At 35.9% G+C, this 16,727-nt stretch overlaps 1 protein-coding gene across 6 annotated transcripts in view; it reads left to right on the forward strand.

Annotated features, from left to right (window-relative positions):
• DENND4C (DENN domain containing 4C) overlaps positions 1-16,727 on the forward strand; it is a 123,488-nt gene that overhangs the window by 61,544 nt on the left and 45,217 nt on the right. For 3 of the 6 annotated variants that reach the window (XR_006210330.1, XM_042963464.1, XM_042963466.1), the window contains exons 8-15: positions 199-257; positions 1,081-1,225; positions 4,437-4,612; positions 7,537-7,643; positions 7,961-8,179; positions 14,531-14,676; positions 16,042-16,077; positions 16,158-16,288. Coding sequence is in view for 5 of the 6 variants with exons in the window: in XM_042963464.1 (XP_042819398.1) it covers positions 199-257; positions 1,081-1,225; positions 4,437-4,612; positions 7,537-7,643; positions 7,961-8,179; positions 14,531-14,676; positions 16,042-16,077; positions 16,158-16,288 (1,019 nt within the window). In the remaining variant the exon portion in view is untranslated. Of the gene's footprint in view, positions 1-198; positions 258-1,080; positions 1,226-2,270; positions 2,321-4,436; positions 4,613-7,536; positions 7,644-7,960; positions 8,180-14,530; positions 14,677-16,041; positions 16,078-16,157; positions 16,289-16,727 lie in introns of those variants that run through there. The other 3 variants (XM_042963465.1, XM_042963467.1, XM_042963468.1) reach the window with 2 other exon arrangements.

The raw sequence follows: 16,727 nt of genomic DNA on the forward strand, positions 1-16,727 counted from the left end.
ATTCAGTTGAATTAACCATTTAATTTAAAAGACCTAAAATAATACCTCTGAGTAAATACAGCTATTGTTTAATAGCTTACTACATTTCCAAAACTATGTCAGTCTGCCTATTAAACTATTTTCTGTTTTACCTGATGTAAATATTTAGGTTTCAAGATTGGCTTGATTAATTCATCTTTTTTTTTTTTTTTTTTTAAGCTTTCAGTCCATGATGCATTAATATTATCACAGCCAGTTTCTACACCTTTACCATTAAGGTAATTATTAATGGTATCTAAAATGATATATTCATTCACTTGGAGCAGAATGCTTGAAAATATTTTAATAAAGTTAAGTGTTATCTTTTACATTAGTATAGCCTTCATATTTCTATCTTTGATAGCTGGGTGGATGGTGGGCCATTCACCATTTTAAAAATGGAATATTTAAGAGAGTTGCAAGATTGGGTGTGGGGAATACCTCCCTCTTCCCCATCCCCTCTATCCAGTTTGTAGCTAAATATTCAAAGTGAACTGATTTTATCCTCCCCAAATGTCTCGAATCTCTTATGTTCTGTTTATCTGCATCAAAAGTCCAGGATAGCATGATCTCTCACCTGGACAACTTCATTATTAACCTTTTAACTGGTATCCTTCTGTTCTTCCTTCATTTCTTTATCCACACTGCAGCCAGGTGTTCTTTTGAGAATGTAAATATAATTTGTGTCATTTCTATTTTGACATAATCTTTTGACCCTTCCCTACTATGCTTTAGTCACAATAGGTGTATTTCAATTTTGCAGACATCACGGTAGCTTTTTCTTGCCTCATTGCCTTTGCATGTGTTGGCTTCTCCCCAACCCCACCTCCAAATGGTAGTTCTTTGGGAAAATCTTCCCTGATAAACTCTCCTCTCATTACTAAAGGTTGAGACTGAAACATTGTTAGACTAGCTCAATAAATTTGCTACTTCTCAGTGATAACTACATCAGGTCTTGAAATTAACATTACACTCTCAGTCTGTTAATATTTAGGAAATAGTTTATAAGCAAATCTTACCATATTTTAGCAAAATAGTTCATCTTTTTTTCTTTTCTCCTAGTGGAGCCAACTTTAGCACCTTGTTAATGAATCTGGGTCCTGAGAATTGTGCAACACTGCTGCTCTTTGTTTTACTTGAGAGTAAGATTCTGCTACATTCTCTTAGGCCAGCTGTGTTGACTGGAGTAGCTGAAGCTGTTGTAGCTGTAAGTATAGAATTTTCCTTATAGTACAGGATTACTGGTGGGACATTTTTACTCTAAAGGGAAATTTCCTTCAATGAAAGCAACTTTGAAATTACCAGTAAAAGTTTAACATAAATACAATAGAGCGGCAAAGAGAAATAGTAAGTATAAAGAAAGAAAGTGATTTCTGTTTGAGACAAAATTTTAGTTTCTGATTTTTCATATATTTGAGTGGTTCAGAGAATCTATATGATTATAGAATAGTAAACTTGTGAATAAAGCTTATTGTATTAAATGAGAAGCTGTGATCAATTTCATCTGCCCCAAAATTATGCAAATGAATTGCACATTTAATTACTCTCAGTTTTAACTTTTAATCACTGTGAGCCAATAACATAGGAAATTCTAAGTGATTGTGAAATAGGATAATGTACTAATGCTTAGCTATTAGGTAAAACATAAATAAAATTAAATCGAGTCCTCTGTGTTTTGATGGCTTCCCATTACAATTAAAGGTCTGATCATATAGGCTTTATAGATCATAGTGTAGAATTTTGGGTGTTCCATTTCTCCAAATTTATTTTCCATTGCATATTTAATTTAAAATAGTTGACTGTCCTGTCTTCCATTTTAAGAATGTAACTCTCATGGAATAAATACCTAGTCTCTTTATTATCCTTGTGTCCTCAGCGCTTACCACAGCTAAATAACAAGGAATAAGCATCCAATAAACACCTGTTAAATCAGCAAATGAGGTATGTCTCTGAGACCTTAATCTGGTCAGAGAAATGCTACTAGGACTGAAAAACATAGTAACCATGTGAGATAGTTTATAGGGGGCATATATCCTCATTGCATATTAATTTTCCAAACCTCCACAGTTGCATATGAAAGCAAAAGCCATTATAACATGAAAATATTTGTTAATAAACTGACCAGTTTTATGAAGTTCCCACTGCTTCTCATAAAACATTAGTGTTTATTTACGTTCCTTTGTCAGAATCTTTGTGGTCCAGTCTCTTGATTGATTTCAGCAATACAGTGCAAGAACAGGTGGAAAAATTGTAATGTGAAATTGGAATTCTTATGCAAAATGCAAGATTGCATGAAATTTGTGTAAGTGATGTTGGAGAACTGCCTGAAATGCATGCAAAACCATTAAAGAGAAAATGGAAAGGAGTGATGAGAGGATAAATTCTTCAAAAGGAGAATGAATATCAAAGAATTAATGGAGCTCCATTTGTAAAAATGCCCCTATTTATGATTGAGCTGTAAAAGGTCAAAGGTGAATACAAGGGTGTCACATTTTGCTGTTAGATAGTTTTGTTGTAAAAAATTTTTTTTTAATTTTTTTAACGTTTATTTATTTTTGAGACAGAGAGAGAGCATGAACAGGGGAGGGTCAGAGAAAGAGGGAGACACAGAATCTGACATAGGCTCCAGGCTCTGAGCTGTCAGCACAGAGCTGGACGCGGGGCTCGAACCCACGGACCACGAGATCATGACCTGAGCCAAAGTCGGTCGCTTAACCGACTGAGCCACCAAGGCATCCCTAAAAATTTTTTACATAGTTGCAGGTGTAACATATGTTGAATAGAACATGTTTTTACTGAATGTGTCTGAAGTCCTTGCAAGGTCCTGTGGGAGTGGCTCTCTCTGGCTGCTCTCTGATCTCATTCCCTGCTACTCTGCCCCCTTGCTTACTCTGCTTAAGCAAGTAGCTACTCCTGAAGCATGTTAGGCACGCCCATAACTTAAGACCTTTGCTCTAGCCGTTCCTTCTCTTGAAAGCACCCTTCTCCTAGATGTCCCATTGGCTGAATCCCATACCTCCTTCAGGTTTAGGCTCAGTTGTCATTTTCTTAATAAGGTCTAACTTGTTTGACCTATTTAATGATATAACCTACTCTCCTCTTTCCTATTATGAACTCTAATGCCCTTAAGTTGGCTTTACTTTTTCTTTTTCCATAGCACTTAGCATTTCCTGATATGGGATATATATACTTTTTTATTTTGTCCTCTGTTGATTTTCTGGCTCTTTCTGCTAGACCAAGTGGTGGCAAACTATGGCCCACTGGTCAAATCCTGCTTGCAACCTGTCTTTGTAAATAAAGTTTTACCGGAACATAGGCCATTTATTTACACAATGCCCATGGCTGCTTTCATGCATGGAGACAAAGTTAAATATTTATGAGAGCCCATATTGCTCACAAGGCCTAAAATATTTCCTATCTTTCTTGTACAGAAAAAGTTTGCTGACTTTTTTTCTACACCATAAACCTCACGAGGGCAGCACTCTTTGTTTTACTCACTGTTCTAGCCCCATCGAGAACAGTGCTTGGCTCAAACTAAGTGCTGGAATATTTGATAAGTAAATAAATGGTTGAAGATAAAATCCTAATTCTAAATAACTATCTGGAATAACCGGCAGATGTAATAAATGCTATAGGCATTTCTTTGGGGTGAGTGATAAGTGGATAAGGTATATAGCAAGGATTTTTATAGTAGAGGAAAAATTTTATCATCAGTGATTAGAATTTTCATATTAGCTGGTAATTAAAATTTTAATCTTTTTTTTAACTTATCGAAACTTTTTTTTTTAAAGCACATATGATACAATTAAAGTATAGCTTTGTAAAAAGCTGATAGATTCTTAAGATATGTTTTATATTGACTGGTATTTTTTTAAGATGCCAAGCTTCACGGAAGTTGAATCATTTTATGTTTATTTGAGTAGGAAATTTTTTTGTTGAAATTTTCAGCTGACTATTGCCATTTTCAAGAGAATCAATTTAATTTTTTCAGTCCTTGGAGTTTTAGTTGGATTTTAGTCAAAGGTTATTTTGAAAATTAGTCGATGGATGAAATGCATAAGAGTTAAAGATCATGAGTTTGTTTTATAAGTTTTGGGGGCAGTTTTCTCTCTCTGTTTTGACTTTTTCCAAAAAAATGTTGGATGTGGGTTTTGTATGGCATCAGAAGAATTAACATGCAAAGAGCTGTTAGCATTTTTATTGTGCTTGTGATAATTGTCATGTGTGAGGATTTAATCACATTGGTTCATGGTGTTGCTTAGTAATATTTTATAGTCATTTGGTTTTTGGAATGAAGTGTAAGATAAAAGAAACTAGACTGTACTGCTTTTAATGGTCACTTTCAGTAATATTAGTTAATTACATACCTTTTGTTGCAAATTTCAAATTTGGTTAATTTTTTAACGCTTTTTTCCCAGATGATCTTTCCATTTCAGTGGCAGTGCCCGTACATTCCCCTTTGTCCTCTGTCACTGGCGGCAGTGCTTAGTGCACCTTTACCATTTATAGTTGGGGTCGACTCCAGGTATTTTGATCTTCATGACCCACCACAAGATGTTGTTTGCATTGACTTGGATACAAACATGTTATATGTGTAAGTTGATTCTTTTTATATTCTCTCCCATTTGTATCCCCACCCCCCACCATATGTAGTTGTTGCAGCTCTTTGAAAACATCTAGAAACATGGTATTTTTTAAGATTGATAATAAATTCTCAAATTTAGTACAATGATTCTCAATGAAGGCAGGAATCAGAATCCTGGAAAGTTTGAAAAAGAACATGTTCAACATTATAATATTTTGAAAACAGTGTTGGCAGAAAAGATGGATTTGAAAAAAAAAGGGATAAACACTGCTTTCAGGTCTCAAGAGATGATATGCTTTCTAGCTTTAATTCAAAATCCTTATGTAAGCTTTTAAAAAATGACTTTAGTCAGAATATAGGATAATATTAGGCTGTTTCCTTAGTGGTCAAGATTTGAATTTTTTAAGGATCTATTTTGTTGCGGAGAAATCGATTTTTTTTTTAAATGTTTATTTTTGAGAGAGAGAGACAGAGCACAAGCTGGGGAGGGGCAGACACACACACACACACACACACACACACACACACACACACACACACACACACACACACAGAATCCGAAGCAGGCTCCAGGCTCTGAGCTATTAGCACAAAGCCCGAAACAGGGCTCGAACTCATGAACTGTGAGATCATGACCTGAGCTGAAGTTGGTCACTCAGCCAACTGTGAATTATACTACATAGATCTTTTTACATATTTTTAATAGACTTGGCAGTTTTCTCCATAAAGACTATGCACACCTTTTGTTAGACTTATTAATTCCTAAGTACGGTGTGTTTTTTCTTGCCACTATAAATGGTATTTTAAATTACATTTTCTGTTAGTTGCTGCGGTATAGAAATGCTGTTGGTTTTCATGTAGTAGTCTGCCTCACAGCAGCTTAATTGAATTCTTCTCTTTTGTCTGTAGATTCTCTTCAGTTTTCTGGCTGTAAACAATCACATCATGTACAATCCTTACATACTTTTGTTTATTGTATTTTTTTTTTTGAGAGAGCGAGCAATTGTGAGTGGAGGAGGGGCAGAGGGAGCAGAAGAGAGAGAATCTGAAGCAGGCTCCATGTTCAGGGCAGATAGAACCCAATGCTGGGCTGGATCTCATGACCATGAGATCATGACCTGAGCTGAAATCAAGAGTCGGACACTTAACAGACTGAGCCATCTAGGCGCTCCAGTCCTTACATATTTTTAAATTTGTCTTAATTCTCTGGCTAGGATCCTAACGTAGTATTGAATAGAAGTAGTCATAGCTGGTATCTTGTCTCCTTCCTAATTTTAAAAGGAATGCTTTGAGCACGTCGTTATTATTATGATTACTGCTTTAAGCAAGAATTGACATCTGGTCCATGGCTGTTTGTGTAACTAAAATTACAAAATTCACTCATTTACATATTCTGTGGGGCTGCTTTCATGCTGTAATGATACATTTGAGAAGTTGTGACAGAGGCCCTGTGGTCCTCAAAACACAATATTTAATATCTGACCTTTTATAGAAAAGGTTTGCTAATCCCATTCTAGGGTTTTGATAGCTTAATAATAAATGAACTTAAACCTTCCACTTGTACATAATGATTAAAAAAAAAACCTTTTAAGTAGGTGTTGAATTTTATAACACTTTTGTATAAATATTGAGATATGCATTGTTTCTCCTTTGTTTTCTGTGTGGTAAATTACATTATAAATCAATCAATAATGAAGAATCCTTACATTCCTGAAATAAACATCATCTTATATTTTTATATCCTAGCAGATTAAATTTTCTAAGAATTTAAAATGTTTGCATTGTTGTTCATAAATTGCATTGTTGTTCATTGATGTATAGCCTTTTATCTTTGTGGAGTTTTAAATGATTCTTATTTCTATTAAAATATTTTCAGTCCTGCATTATTTAAAAGTGTTCTTTTGGGGGTGCTTGAGTGGCTCAGTCGGTTGGGTGTCTGAATCTTGATTTTAGGGTCATGATCTCATGGTTCTTGGGAGTGAGCAGTGTGGAGCCTGCTTGGGATTCTCCCTCTCTCCTTCTCTTCTTCTCTCCCTCTCCCTCCCTCTCCCTCCCTCTCCCTCCCTCTCCCTGTCTCCCTTCCTCTCTCTCCCTTCCTCCCCATCTCTCTCCCTCTCTCCCCCTCTCTCCCCCTCTCTCCCCCTCTCTCCCATCTCCCTCTCCCACTTCCTCCTCTCCCCCTCTCCCTCTCCCTCTCCTTCTCCCTCTCCCTCTGTCCTTCCCCTGCTTGTTCCCTCTCTCTTTCTCTCTCTCAAAATAAGTAAATAAATAAACATGAAAAAAATTAGAAAGTGTTCTTTTAAACTTCCAAGGTTTTTTTCCTTAAATGCTAACTAGTTGAATTGTAGTCAGAATATGTTTTATATATTATTCTCTGATGTTTGTTGAGATTTGCTTCTAATAGGTAGTTTGAGGTATCAATTAAGTTTGTCACTTAAAATATTATAATTCTAAAATTTAACTTTTGAAGCAAGACTTCAGTCTTGAATTCATAACCCCAGCCTTTTCTGAAAATCTGTGTTAGAGCATTAGGGTGACACCAAATCTGCATAAGGTTGGTTGAAATGTAAAGAAAATACCGCGAGGGAGGAGAAGCTAAAATGGCAGAGTATTGGGGGCCCCTGTGGTTGCCTCATCCCTTGTACACAGCTAGATAAATACCAAATCATTCTCCACACACAGGAAATTGATCTGAGGACTGAGAGAACAAACTGCACAACTAGAGGGAGAAAAGAGGCCACATCGTGGAAGCTAACTAGGATATAAATAAAAACTTAAAGAGCTTCCTTGAAAACCACTTATTTAGACCGTCTGTGTCAATTGTAATTTGAGCAAAAATATCCTTTCCATTTTCTTTTTTAGTTTGATACAAGAATTTTGCTAAATAAAAAGAGATTATAACAGATTTTATTAATTATGTTTTTATTTAATAGATCAGATGAAAAGAAGAACATGAATTGGAAGCAGCTTCCCAAAAAGCCATGCAAAAATCTGCTTAGTACCTTAAAGAAGTTGTATCCCCAGCTATCTTCAGGTGAATGTGAGGAAAAAGGAGTATTTTTAATGAAAGAACATATATGAGAATATTCATAAATTTAAGTAAAATTCTGCTCTGCTTAAAAGGAATCTCATTACAAAACAAAATTTCAGTACTAAGATATTAATATTGTGGTTCATGATTTTTGAGCATGTCATGTCCTGTCTGCTTGAGTCTCCCTGTTAGCACCTGCCAACTATCCTTTACACGAATGGAGAGAGGAATTTCAGGAAGTCATGAGTTTTATTTTGACGGTTTTCTTAATTATTTAATCAGTACTTGTATTAGATATAAAATGCTATTTTCTCTTCATTTGTCAGTTCACCGAAAAACTCAGGAAAGTTCGGCAATTGAGATGACTCCGATTGAAGCAGATTTCTCTTGGCAAAAAAAGATGACACAACTTGAAATGGAAATTCAAGAGGCATTTTTGCGTTTTATGGCATCCATTTTAAAAGGATATAGAACATATCTCAGACCGATCACAGAGGCTCCTTCAAATAAAGCCACAGCTGTTGATTCATTGTTTGACAGACAGGGTGAGTGGCATTGAAAATATAATTACTTTTTATTGAAATGAAAAATATTTTTTATTTGGTATTGCTCGCCAAAATATTCACGATGCAAGTTCTTAGAAATGTATACTAAGATACAATAAATTTCTTTGTATTTGTCATCTAGCTCTATGAAGAATTTCTTTTAAATTTTTCCCCTATTTTTCCCTGAGAAATCTGAAACTGGAGATATTTAATTATGAAAAGTCAAAGATGTTGCTTATGTTTATTATATAGTCAGTTATCTTAGTCGAACAAACCTGATGATTTAGTTTAGGTGGTTCCTCACTCTTGCATAATTCTTCAATTTATATATTCTTGGGTTTACAGTATTATCTAACGATTAGTTTTTAAATTTTTTTTTTTTAACATTTATTTATTTCTGAGACAGAGAGAGACAGAGCATGAGCAGGGGAGGGGCAGAGAGAGAGGGAGACAAAGAATTTGAAACAGGACCAGGCTCTGAGCGGTCAGCACAGAGCCTGACGTGGGGCTCGAACTCACGGACTGTGATATCATGACCTGAGCCGAAGTCGGACGCATAACCGACTGAGCCACCCAGGCGCGCCATAACGATTAGTTTTTATAATGAGGCCACCAGTTTTTAAAGTTTTTGAAAAATAGAGTCTTGCTTCAGGGGAAAATACTATACTCCTCTTGTTTTAGTATTTGTTATTTTAGGGAATTGTAAAGATTTTTGTTATTCAACTGCTCTTAAATGTAGTAGCAGCCTTACAGATATGTTAATACTCATATGAAAGTTATTTTATATTTTTGAACTTTTACCCAGCAGTGACTTTATTTTATTTTTATTATTACTATTATTATTTTTTTAATGTTTATTTTTGAGAGAGAGAGAGTGAGCGAGCATGAATGGGGAGGGGTAGAGAGATAGGGAGACAGAGGATCTGAAACAGGCTCTGTGCTGACAGCAGTGAGCCTGATATGGGGCTCGAACCCATGAACTGTGGGATCACGACCTGAGCCAAAGTCAGATGCTCAACTGACTGAGCCACCCAGGTGCCCCTACTCAGCAGCTACTTTAAAAAAAAAAATCTCTACTTTTCCAGTCATCTTTTGTCTTTTATCATCTCTGCTTCAGGATAACCTCTCAAATATTTAGTCACCACTTACCAAGTCAGACTAGTTATAATGTAGGGATATAAAGAATATTAAAATCTAGCTCTATGGGATAGTAAATGGAAAATAATCTAAAATACTTTTAAAAATAGAACATGTACTTAAGAGAACAGATTTTACACAATAATTCAGTGAGAATTTCCCAAATATATAAAAAGGGAACATTCTTCCAGATGAATATTTTGTAAGACTTCATGGAGGAGGAGCATGATTTAGAAGAATGAGTAGAATTTAGATAAATGGAGATGAGCAGGAAAGGGTTTCTAAAAAACAATATTCATTAAAAGTCAAATTGGAATAAAATTTCTACTTTGCTATTAATTAAGCCTTCCTTTTTTTTTAAAATGTTTATTTTATTTTGAGAGAGTGAGAGAGCACATGAGAGCAGGGAGAAGCAGAGAGAGGAGAGAGAATCCCAAGCAGGCTCCACGTTGTCAGCACAGAGCCTGATGTGGGGCTTGAGCCTGATGTGGGGCTTGAGCCTGATGTGGGGCTCGATCCCATGAAGTGCAAAACCATGGCCTGAGCTGAAATCAAGAGTCGGACACTTAACTGACTGAGCCACCCAGACGCTCCTTTATTAAGCCTTTCTGAGGTTCTGTTTTTTCATTAATAAAATGGGGATGATACCTACCTCATGCGTGGTTATGAAGATTAAACGTATGTGAAGCAACTAGTAAAATTATAGTACTCAAGATAACAGCTAGTATCATTGATGGTAATAACAGAATGGAAGAAACCTCAAGAACAAATGTAAAAGGCATGTATATTAGTTTGCCATGGCTGCCATAACCAAGTACCATAGATTGGGTGGTTTAAACAAACAGAAATTTATTTTATCACAATTCTAAGGGCTAAAAGTCCAAGATCAGTGTGTTGGCAGGATTGGTTTTCTTTGAGGCCTCTCTCTTTGGCTTGTAAAGATGGCCGTCTTCTCCCTGTGTCTTCACATGGTCTTCCTTTTGGGTGAATCTGTGTCTACATTTCCTCTTCTTATAAGTACATTAGTCATTGGGTTAGAGCCCACGTCTAATTTCTTCATTTTGACTTAATTGCTTCTTTAAAGACCCTATTTGCAAACACAGTAACATTTAAAAATACTGAGGATTAGGACCTCAACATAAGAATTTGGAGGGGGTACAATATAAGAAGTATAGGGTTTAGCCCATAACAGCATATTTGGTACAGTTTGACCAAAGTGAAGAGCTTTAGAGGTATTGTGAAGGATAAGGCTAAAAATAAGATTAGAGCTCAGATTATGGGTGGTCTTAAATGCCAGTAAGAATATGGAATTTGTAATAGGCAGTAGTGGGCCACTAATTCATTCATGTTCTCCCTCCCTTCCCCCCTCTCTCCCTCTCTCTCCCTCTCTCTCCCTCTCTCTCCCTCTCTCTCCCTCTCCCTCCCTCCCTCCCTGTCTCTCCCTCTCCCTCTCAGTGGGAGGGTGGCCTTACTAATACAATTTAGAAAGATATTTAGTTAGTGTCTGATGCCTAAGGCTTTTGTTGTCAACAGGATAATATTTAGTGTCGTGAGGGCTATAGCCATTAGACTATAACACAAATACTAATTACATTTTACTAAGTGTGATGTGAAGGAACATATTGGTTATAGTGAGAGTGCTAAGTCAGGGAAAGTTTCCCCGAAGAAGTAACAATTAAGCTTGGGCTTGAAAAATGAACAGGAATTAACTGTGGATTTTAGGTTAACTTTTTATTAGAGATACTTTCTCAACGTAGATAAAAATAGAATAATATAATGTACTCTTGTATAGCCATCTTCCAACTTCAGCAGTGGCCACAATCAACATTTTGCCATTTTTATTTCATCCTTTCCCCCTGTCTTTCCAGATTCTAAATAGGACATCATTCTAAATAGGACTCATAAACTTTTAGTTATTCTTTAGAATTTCCTATATTTATATATGCTTTTGGTTGATTGTGTCTGCATGGTGTTATTTAACATGTCTTCCATCATCTGTATTTCCTGTAAACTTGTGGTTGGATTAAGAGATACATTGTCCAATAGAAATGTAATGTGAGGGGCTCCTGGGTGGCTCAGTTGGTTAAGCATCCAATTTCGGCTCAGGTCTTGATCTTGCAGTTGGCGCTGTATGCTGACAGCTCAGAGCCTGGAACCTGTTTGGATTCTGTGTCTCCCTCTCTCTGCCCCTCCCCCGCTCATGCTCTGTCTCTCAAAAATAAATAAATGTTAAAAATATATATATAATGTGAACCATACATATAATTTTAAATTTCTGTGGCATTTGGGTGGCTCGATTTAATTTTAGCTCAGGGTCCCAAGGTCATGGGATTGAGCCCCAAGCTGAGCTCTGCACTGAGCCTGGAGCCTGCTTAAGATTCTCTCTCTGCCCCTGTCCCCTGTTTCCGTGTGCTTGCTCAAAAAAAAAAAAAAAAAAAAATTGTAGTAGCTATAGTTAAAAAGTAAGTAATAGGGGAAATTAATTTTCATAATATATTTTTGTAACTTAAAATATCCAAAATGGTATTTCAACATGTAATTAAATTTTAAAAATTGTAATGATACATTTTACATTTTTCCCCCCTATACCAAGGCTTTGAAGTCAGCATGTGTTTTATGTTTACAGCACATCTCAGTTTGGGTCAATCACATTTCAAGTGCTAAATTGTCACGTGTAGGTAGTGGTTACTGAATTAAACAGTGCTGTTCTAGAGCTTGATTAGATTCAGGTTCAATTTTCTTGACAAGCAATGCCAAAAACACTACTTCCTATTACAACCCACATGCATATCTGGTTGTCCCATTTTTAGTGCTCCTAGGATTGATCAGTGTATTTAAATGTTGTCAGCTTCATTAATTCATTATAGTTTTCCCATCAGCCTTTCATGTAATTATTTTAATAGCTTTTGCTGATCGTTGCCTAGATCCATTAGAAGAAAAAAAAGACTTTTTGTTACTACTTGTCAAGAATAATTTATTTAATTTACTTCTATTTTATTTAAGCATTTCTCAACTAATTAGTATGTCAAGGGGATGGTGTGAGGACCACAGCATGTGGAATGTCCTGAAGCATCAAAGAAAGAAAGAAAGGCTGGAGGGGAAAAGTGGCTCAAACATCATGCCTGAAAATGGTGGGTGTGAGCCAAATCATGTAGGATCTTTTAGGACCATTGAAGGGTTTCAGTCCTTAAGAGTAATTGGAAGCCAGTGAAGGCTATTTAAGTAGGTAATAGGATAAGATTTGCATTTTTAATTTTTTTAAAGGTTTATTGTTGAGAGAGAGAGGGAGGGAGAGAGAGAGTGCACGTGCGCTCAGAGAGAGGGGGAGACAGAAGACCCAAAGCAGGGCTCCATGCTGACAGCAGAGAGCCTGACGCAGGTGTCAGACTCACAATCCGTGAGATCATGACCTGAACTGAAGTCAGACGTTCAACCTACTGAGCCACCCAGATGTCCCAGATTTGCATTTTTAAAAGATCAGTATTTAATTGTTTTTCCTTTGACTTCTATGCAGAGATTGAATTGGAGACATCCAAAGTATGGATCTGCTAGTTAGTTGGTTATCACATTGCTCCAAGTGATCAGTGGGAGTGACCTGGTTTACTTGAGGGTAGTGTCAATAGAAGAGTGAGGAGTGATTTTTTTTTGGGGGGGGGGGTGGAGGTAGATTGAATAGAACTTGGTGATTGAATATAGGATGTAAGATAGAGGGAGGTGTCAAGAGCAACTTTGAGATTTTTGTCTTTGTCAACCATGTAGATGGATGGTCGTGCCTTTTATTGAGAAGGGAAATAGCAGAAAGAGGAAGGATCTATTTGTTAAGGAAACTTTGTTTTAAAGCGAGAGAGCCTTGAGTATGCTGACATAGCTAATACAGAGGGGAAATTGTCCTGAGAACACTGAAGGACTGGAACCCCAGGCTCATATGGTGGGTTTGGCCTTAGGTAAGAGGGACATATTCATTGTAAAAAAAAAAAAGGGGGGGTGGGGAAGGAGTAAGTGGTAGCTGCAGAAAGTCATAGATTTTGTAGTGAGATAATAACAGTAATTCGCTTAATGATTTTCATTTTCTCTGTGATATAAGGTATATATAAGGTATGATGGAGGAGGGAACATGATAGGAGAGAATTAAAAAATTGGAAATAGTTGTAGAAAACATGGGTAAAGGGAAATTAAGTTGATTCCAGAAATTTAGAAGGGTTGGTAGTCACAGATGAAAGTATAAGTGGTTCTGATCAGCCTAGTTGTAGAATTCCCCCCTCCTCCTTTGAATTTGTGCTCAGTTACATTGTTGTAGATCCAGAGAAAGCAGGCAATTCATTCCTCCAGGGCTAAGTGATACTAGATGAGTTTAACAAAAAAGACAAAAGGACAACGGAATTGAGAGTGTTGATAAGAAAGTAATTGAAATGGTAGACATGGAATCAATGTTGAGTAAGGAGAGAAGTGAAGACAGGAGGGTATAGGTAGAATGGAAAAGGATATGAATGATTGTAGACTTGAACAGCCTTTCCTCCTGCCCCCCATGCTTGGTAGGAGTACTTAAATAAGGAAATCAGACAACGGTAATGGGCAGAGAGTAATATATATATGTAAATTAGATTTGGGAGTCAGCTGTTTTGAATGTTAGCAAGAAAAGTCCCAGGAGTGCGTGACTGTGTGGAAGTTGGTGACTGAGGGGTGTAGAACATAGATCATTGAAATTTAAGGCATTAAGAACTCATTAAAGTGTTGGATGGTTTGTACTTAATGGATGTTGAAGAATGATCATGGTAGGAGCTAGAGAAGAGAAGACTTGGAATTAGGTGCCCTAGTCCTCAGTGAATGAAAGAGAGAGTGTCCCTGAAGTCAGTAGATGACTATACTGTCACTGAGCAGAAATGTTTACAGGCTGTTACAGGAGTTGTCTGGTGTCATTGGAGAGGAAGGACATTTGACCTTTGTCACTCAAGACTGTGCAGAGTATGAGAGAAATTTCTATTTGAGAGCCGTAGGGCTAAAGATTCCTTATAGCAGATTCAGATTTCAGTGAAAAGATTAATGATACTTAAGTGTTTTATGGTTGAATTAGGCAGAAAGAGCTACAGTTACTAGAATATGGTTACTAAAAGCTTCTATAAACATGGATATATGTACAAGTTTAAAATAATATTTTGTGTGACATCTAGTTCCACTTTAAGTTTTGAATTTAATTGTGGCTTTGATTTTTTTCAGGATTTTTAAAAAGTCGAGATCGTGCCTATACAAAATTCTACACCAGTTTATCCAAAACACAGATTTTTATTCGTTTCATTGAAGAATGTAGTTTTGTAAGTGATAAAGATACTGGATTGGCATTTTTTGATGACTGCATAGAAAAGGTAAAAGTTTTTCCTGTATATAAGTGTTAAAAGAAAAACAGTTTGGATGCCTGTATAATCATCATTATTATTATTAGCTCAAATGACCTGAGGGAGATATTCTAGAGGTGTGTGTGTGTGTGTGCATGCGCACATGTGCAATTGTGTGCAGGTGTCCAATTCTAGGCTTAATATTAAGAATAATTTTCCTTTGTGATATTTAGTTTCCACCAGACATAGCTAATTCTTCTTGAATCTCACTTTGGTTTTATAACTAGTAAGTACTAAGAACATTTCACTGAACCCCCTAAATCTTACATTTTTATTTATCTAAGTAAGATATAAGATTTAGTAGTTCATTAAGAAAGTTTAGGGTAATGTAAGTCTTGTGTTTTTTTTTGTTTTAATAAAGTTGTTGCAGATTCTTTTGCTAAATATATGTTTTTTGTTTTAAGGAAGCATATTTGAAATATGTTAAATATCCAGGTTTTACTTACCCATCCTAAGGAGATTCAAGTTGATTCTTCACAGTGATGACTCCCATTTTTTTCCTCTCATTTTTAACCAGATTTTTGTTTTTGCTAAGTGGATCTTGGGGCTGATTTTATATGTAAACCATATATCATGAAAAAATTTGAGAATGTATCTAAAAAAAGTAGAGTATTATATATGATATTACACTTTTTGTAATCTCCTTAGAGGACTTGAATGTTTTTTTTCCCATTCTATCAATGTGATCTGAAACTCTGGGGATAAGATTAAAACTATTCAATGTTTTTGTTTACGTATAGAATGGATAGTCTAACATCATCAAGTTAGAGGGAAGCTTAGATTTTATCAATCTCTAATGCAGGGATTTTAATAACAATGAAATTTTTGATTTGAGAAGCCAAATTCCCCCTGTGATTGGCCTTTTTTTGCTTGTGAAGAAGGATTTATGAAAAAACTATTCAAAATAAATTGTTTCTATCCTAATAGAAAAATATCATATGTTAACCTGATAGTATAGGGCCCCCTAAATATATTGTGAAGTGTCTTCTGTCTGTCCAGTATTTTTAAAAAAAATTCTTTTAACATTTATTTTTGTGTGTGTGAGAGAGAGAGAGGTAGAGCACAAGTAGGGGAGGGGCAGAGAGAGAGGGAGACACAGAATCTGAAGCAGGCTCCAGGCTTTGAGCTGTCAGCACAGAGCCTGACGCAGGACTTGAACTCACGAACTGTGAGATCATGACCTGAGCTGAAGACGGACGTTTAACTGACTGAGCCATCCAGGTGCCCCTATCTGTCCAGTATTAAAAAAGAAGTTTTTTTATGTAAGAATTTAAGACCACCTCTAATATATTCCCAGTAAACATTTTCACCAAGAATTCTTTTCTTCTTTTGTAGTTGTTTCCTGATAAAGGCACAGAGAAAACAGATAAGGTATATTTTCTTGAGTTTTAAAATTTCAGAACTAGATATTGCTTGAATGCAGATTAATTGGGGAAAATAATTATTTTCAGGTTGATTTTGATTTAGCTGAAGATACCAAATTGATAGAGCTAGATGATTCACAGAAAAGTGAGCACACTGTATTCATAATGCCACCAGAGCCACCTCCTGATGATGGAAAGGATCTGTCACCAAAGTACAGGTAGCAAGAATTTTTTTTAATGCTCTTTGTGTTCAGTTTTAATAATTTATTTTGATCTTTTGTGATTGTTAGTAGATATGTATATTAGTCATTTGTGAGAGCCATTTTCAAAAAATAATTTATTCAGTGAACTAACGGATATGAATATTACATGAAGATGTTATGAGGTATTGTAATTTAAGAATTGGACAGACTTTTTAGAAGGGAAGCCAAATGTGTCTTCAAAAATTTCATTTCTGGAGAAGAATAAATTTACTTTTGTGAGGTTTCTCCTATGTTTGGGTTTTTTTTTTTATCAATGTAAAGACTGAAATTCTTACGCATTAGTAAGATACAGAGAAAACTTAAAAGTAGAGGGCCAGGAATCATTATTTATTAAAACAGGTGATGGGGATTAAAGACTGCACTTGTCGTGATGAGCACTGGATGATATATAGCA

This window comes from Panthera tigris, chromosome D4 (assembly GCF_018350195.1).
Source record: "Panthera tigris isolate Pti1 chromosome D4, P.tigris_Pti1_mat1.1, whole genome shotgun sequence".
In the NCBI taxonomy this organism is placed as follows: domain Eukaryota; kingdom Metazoa; phylum Chordata; class Mammalia; order Carnivora; family Felidae; genus Panthera; species Panthera tigris.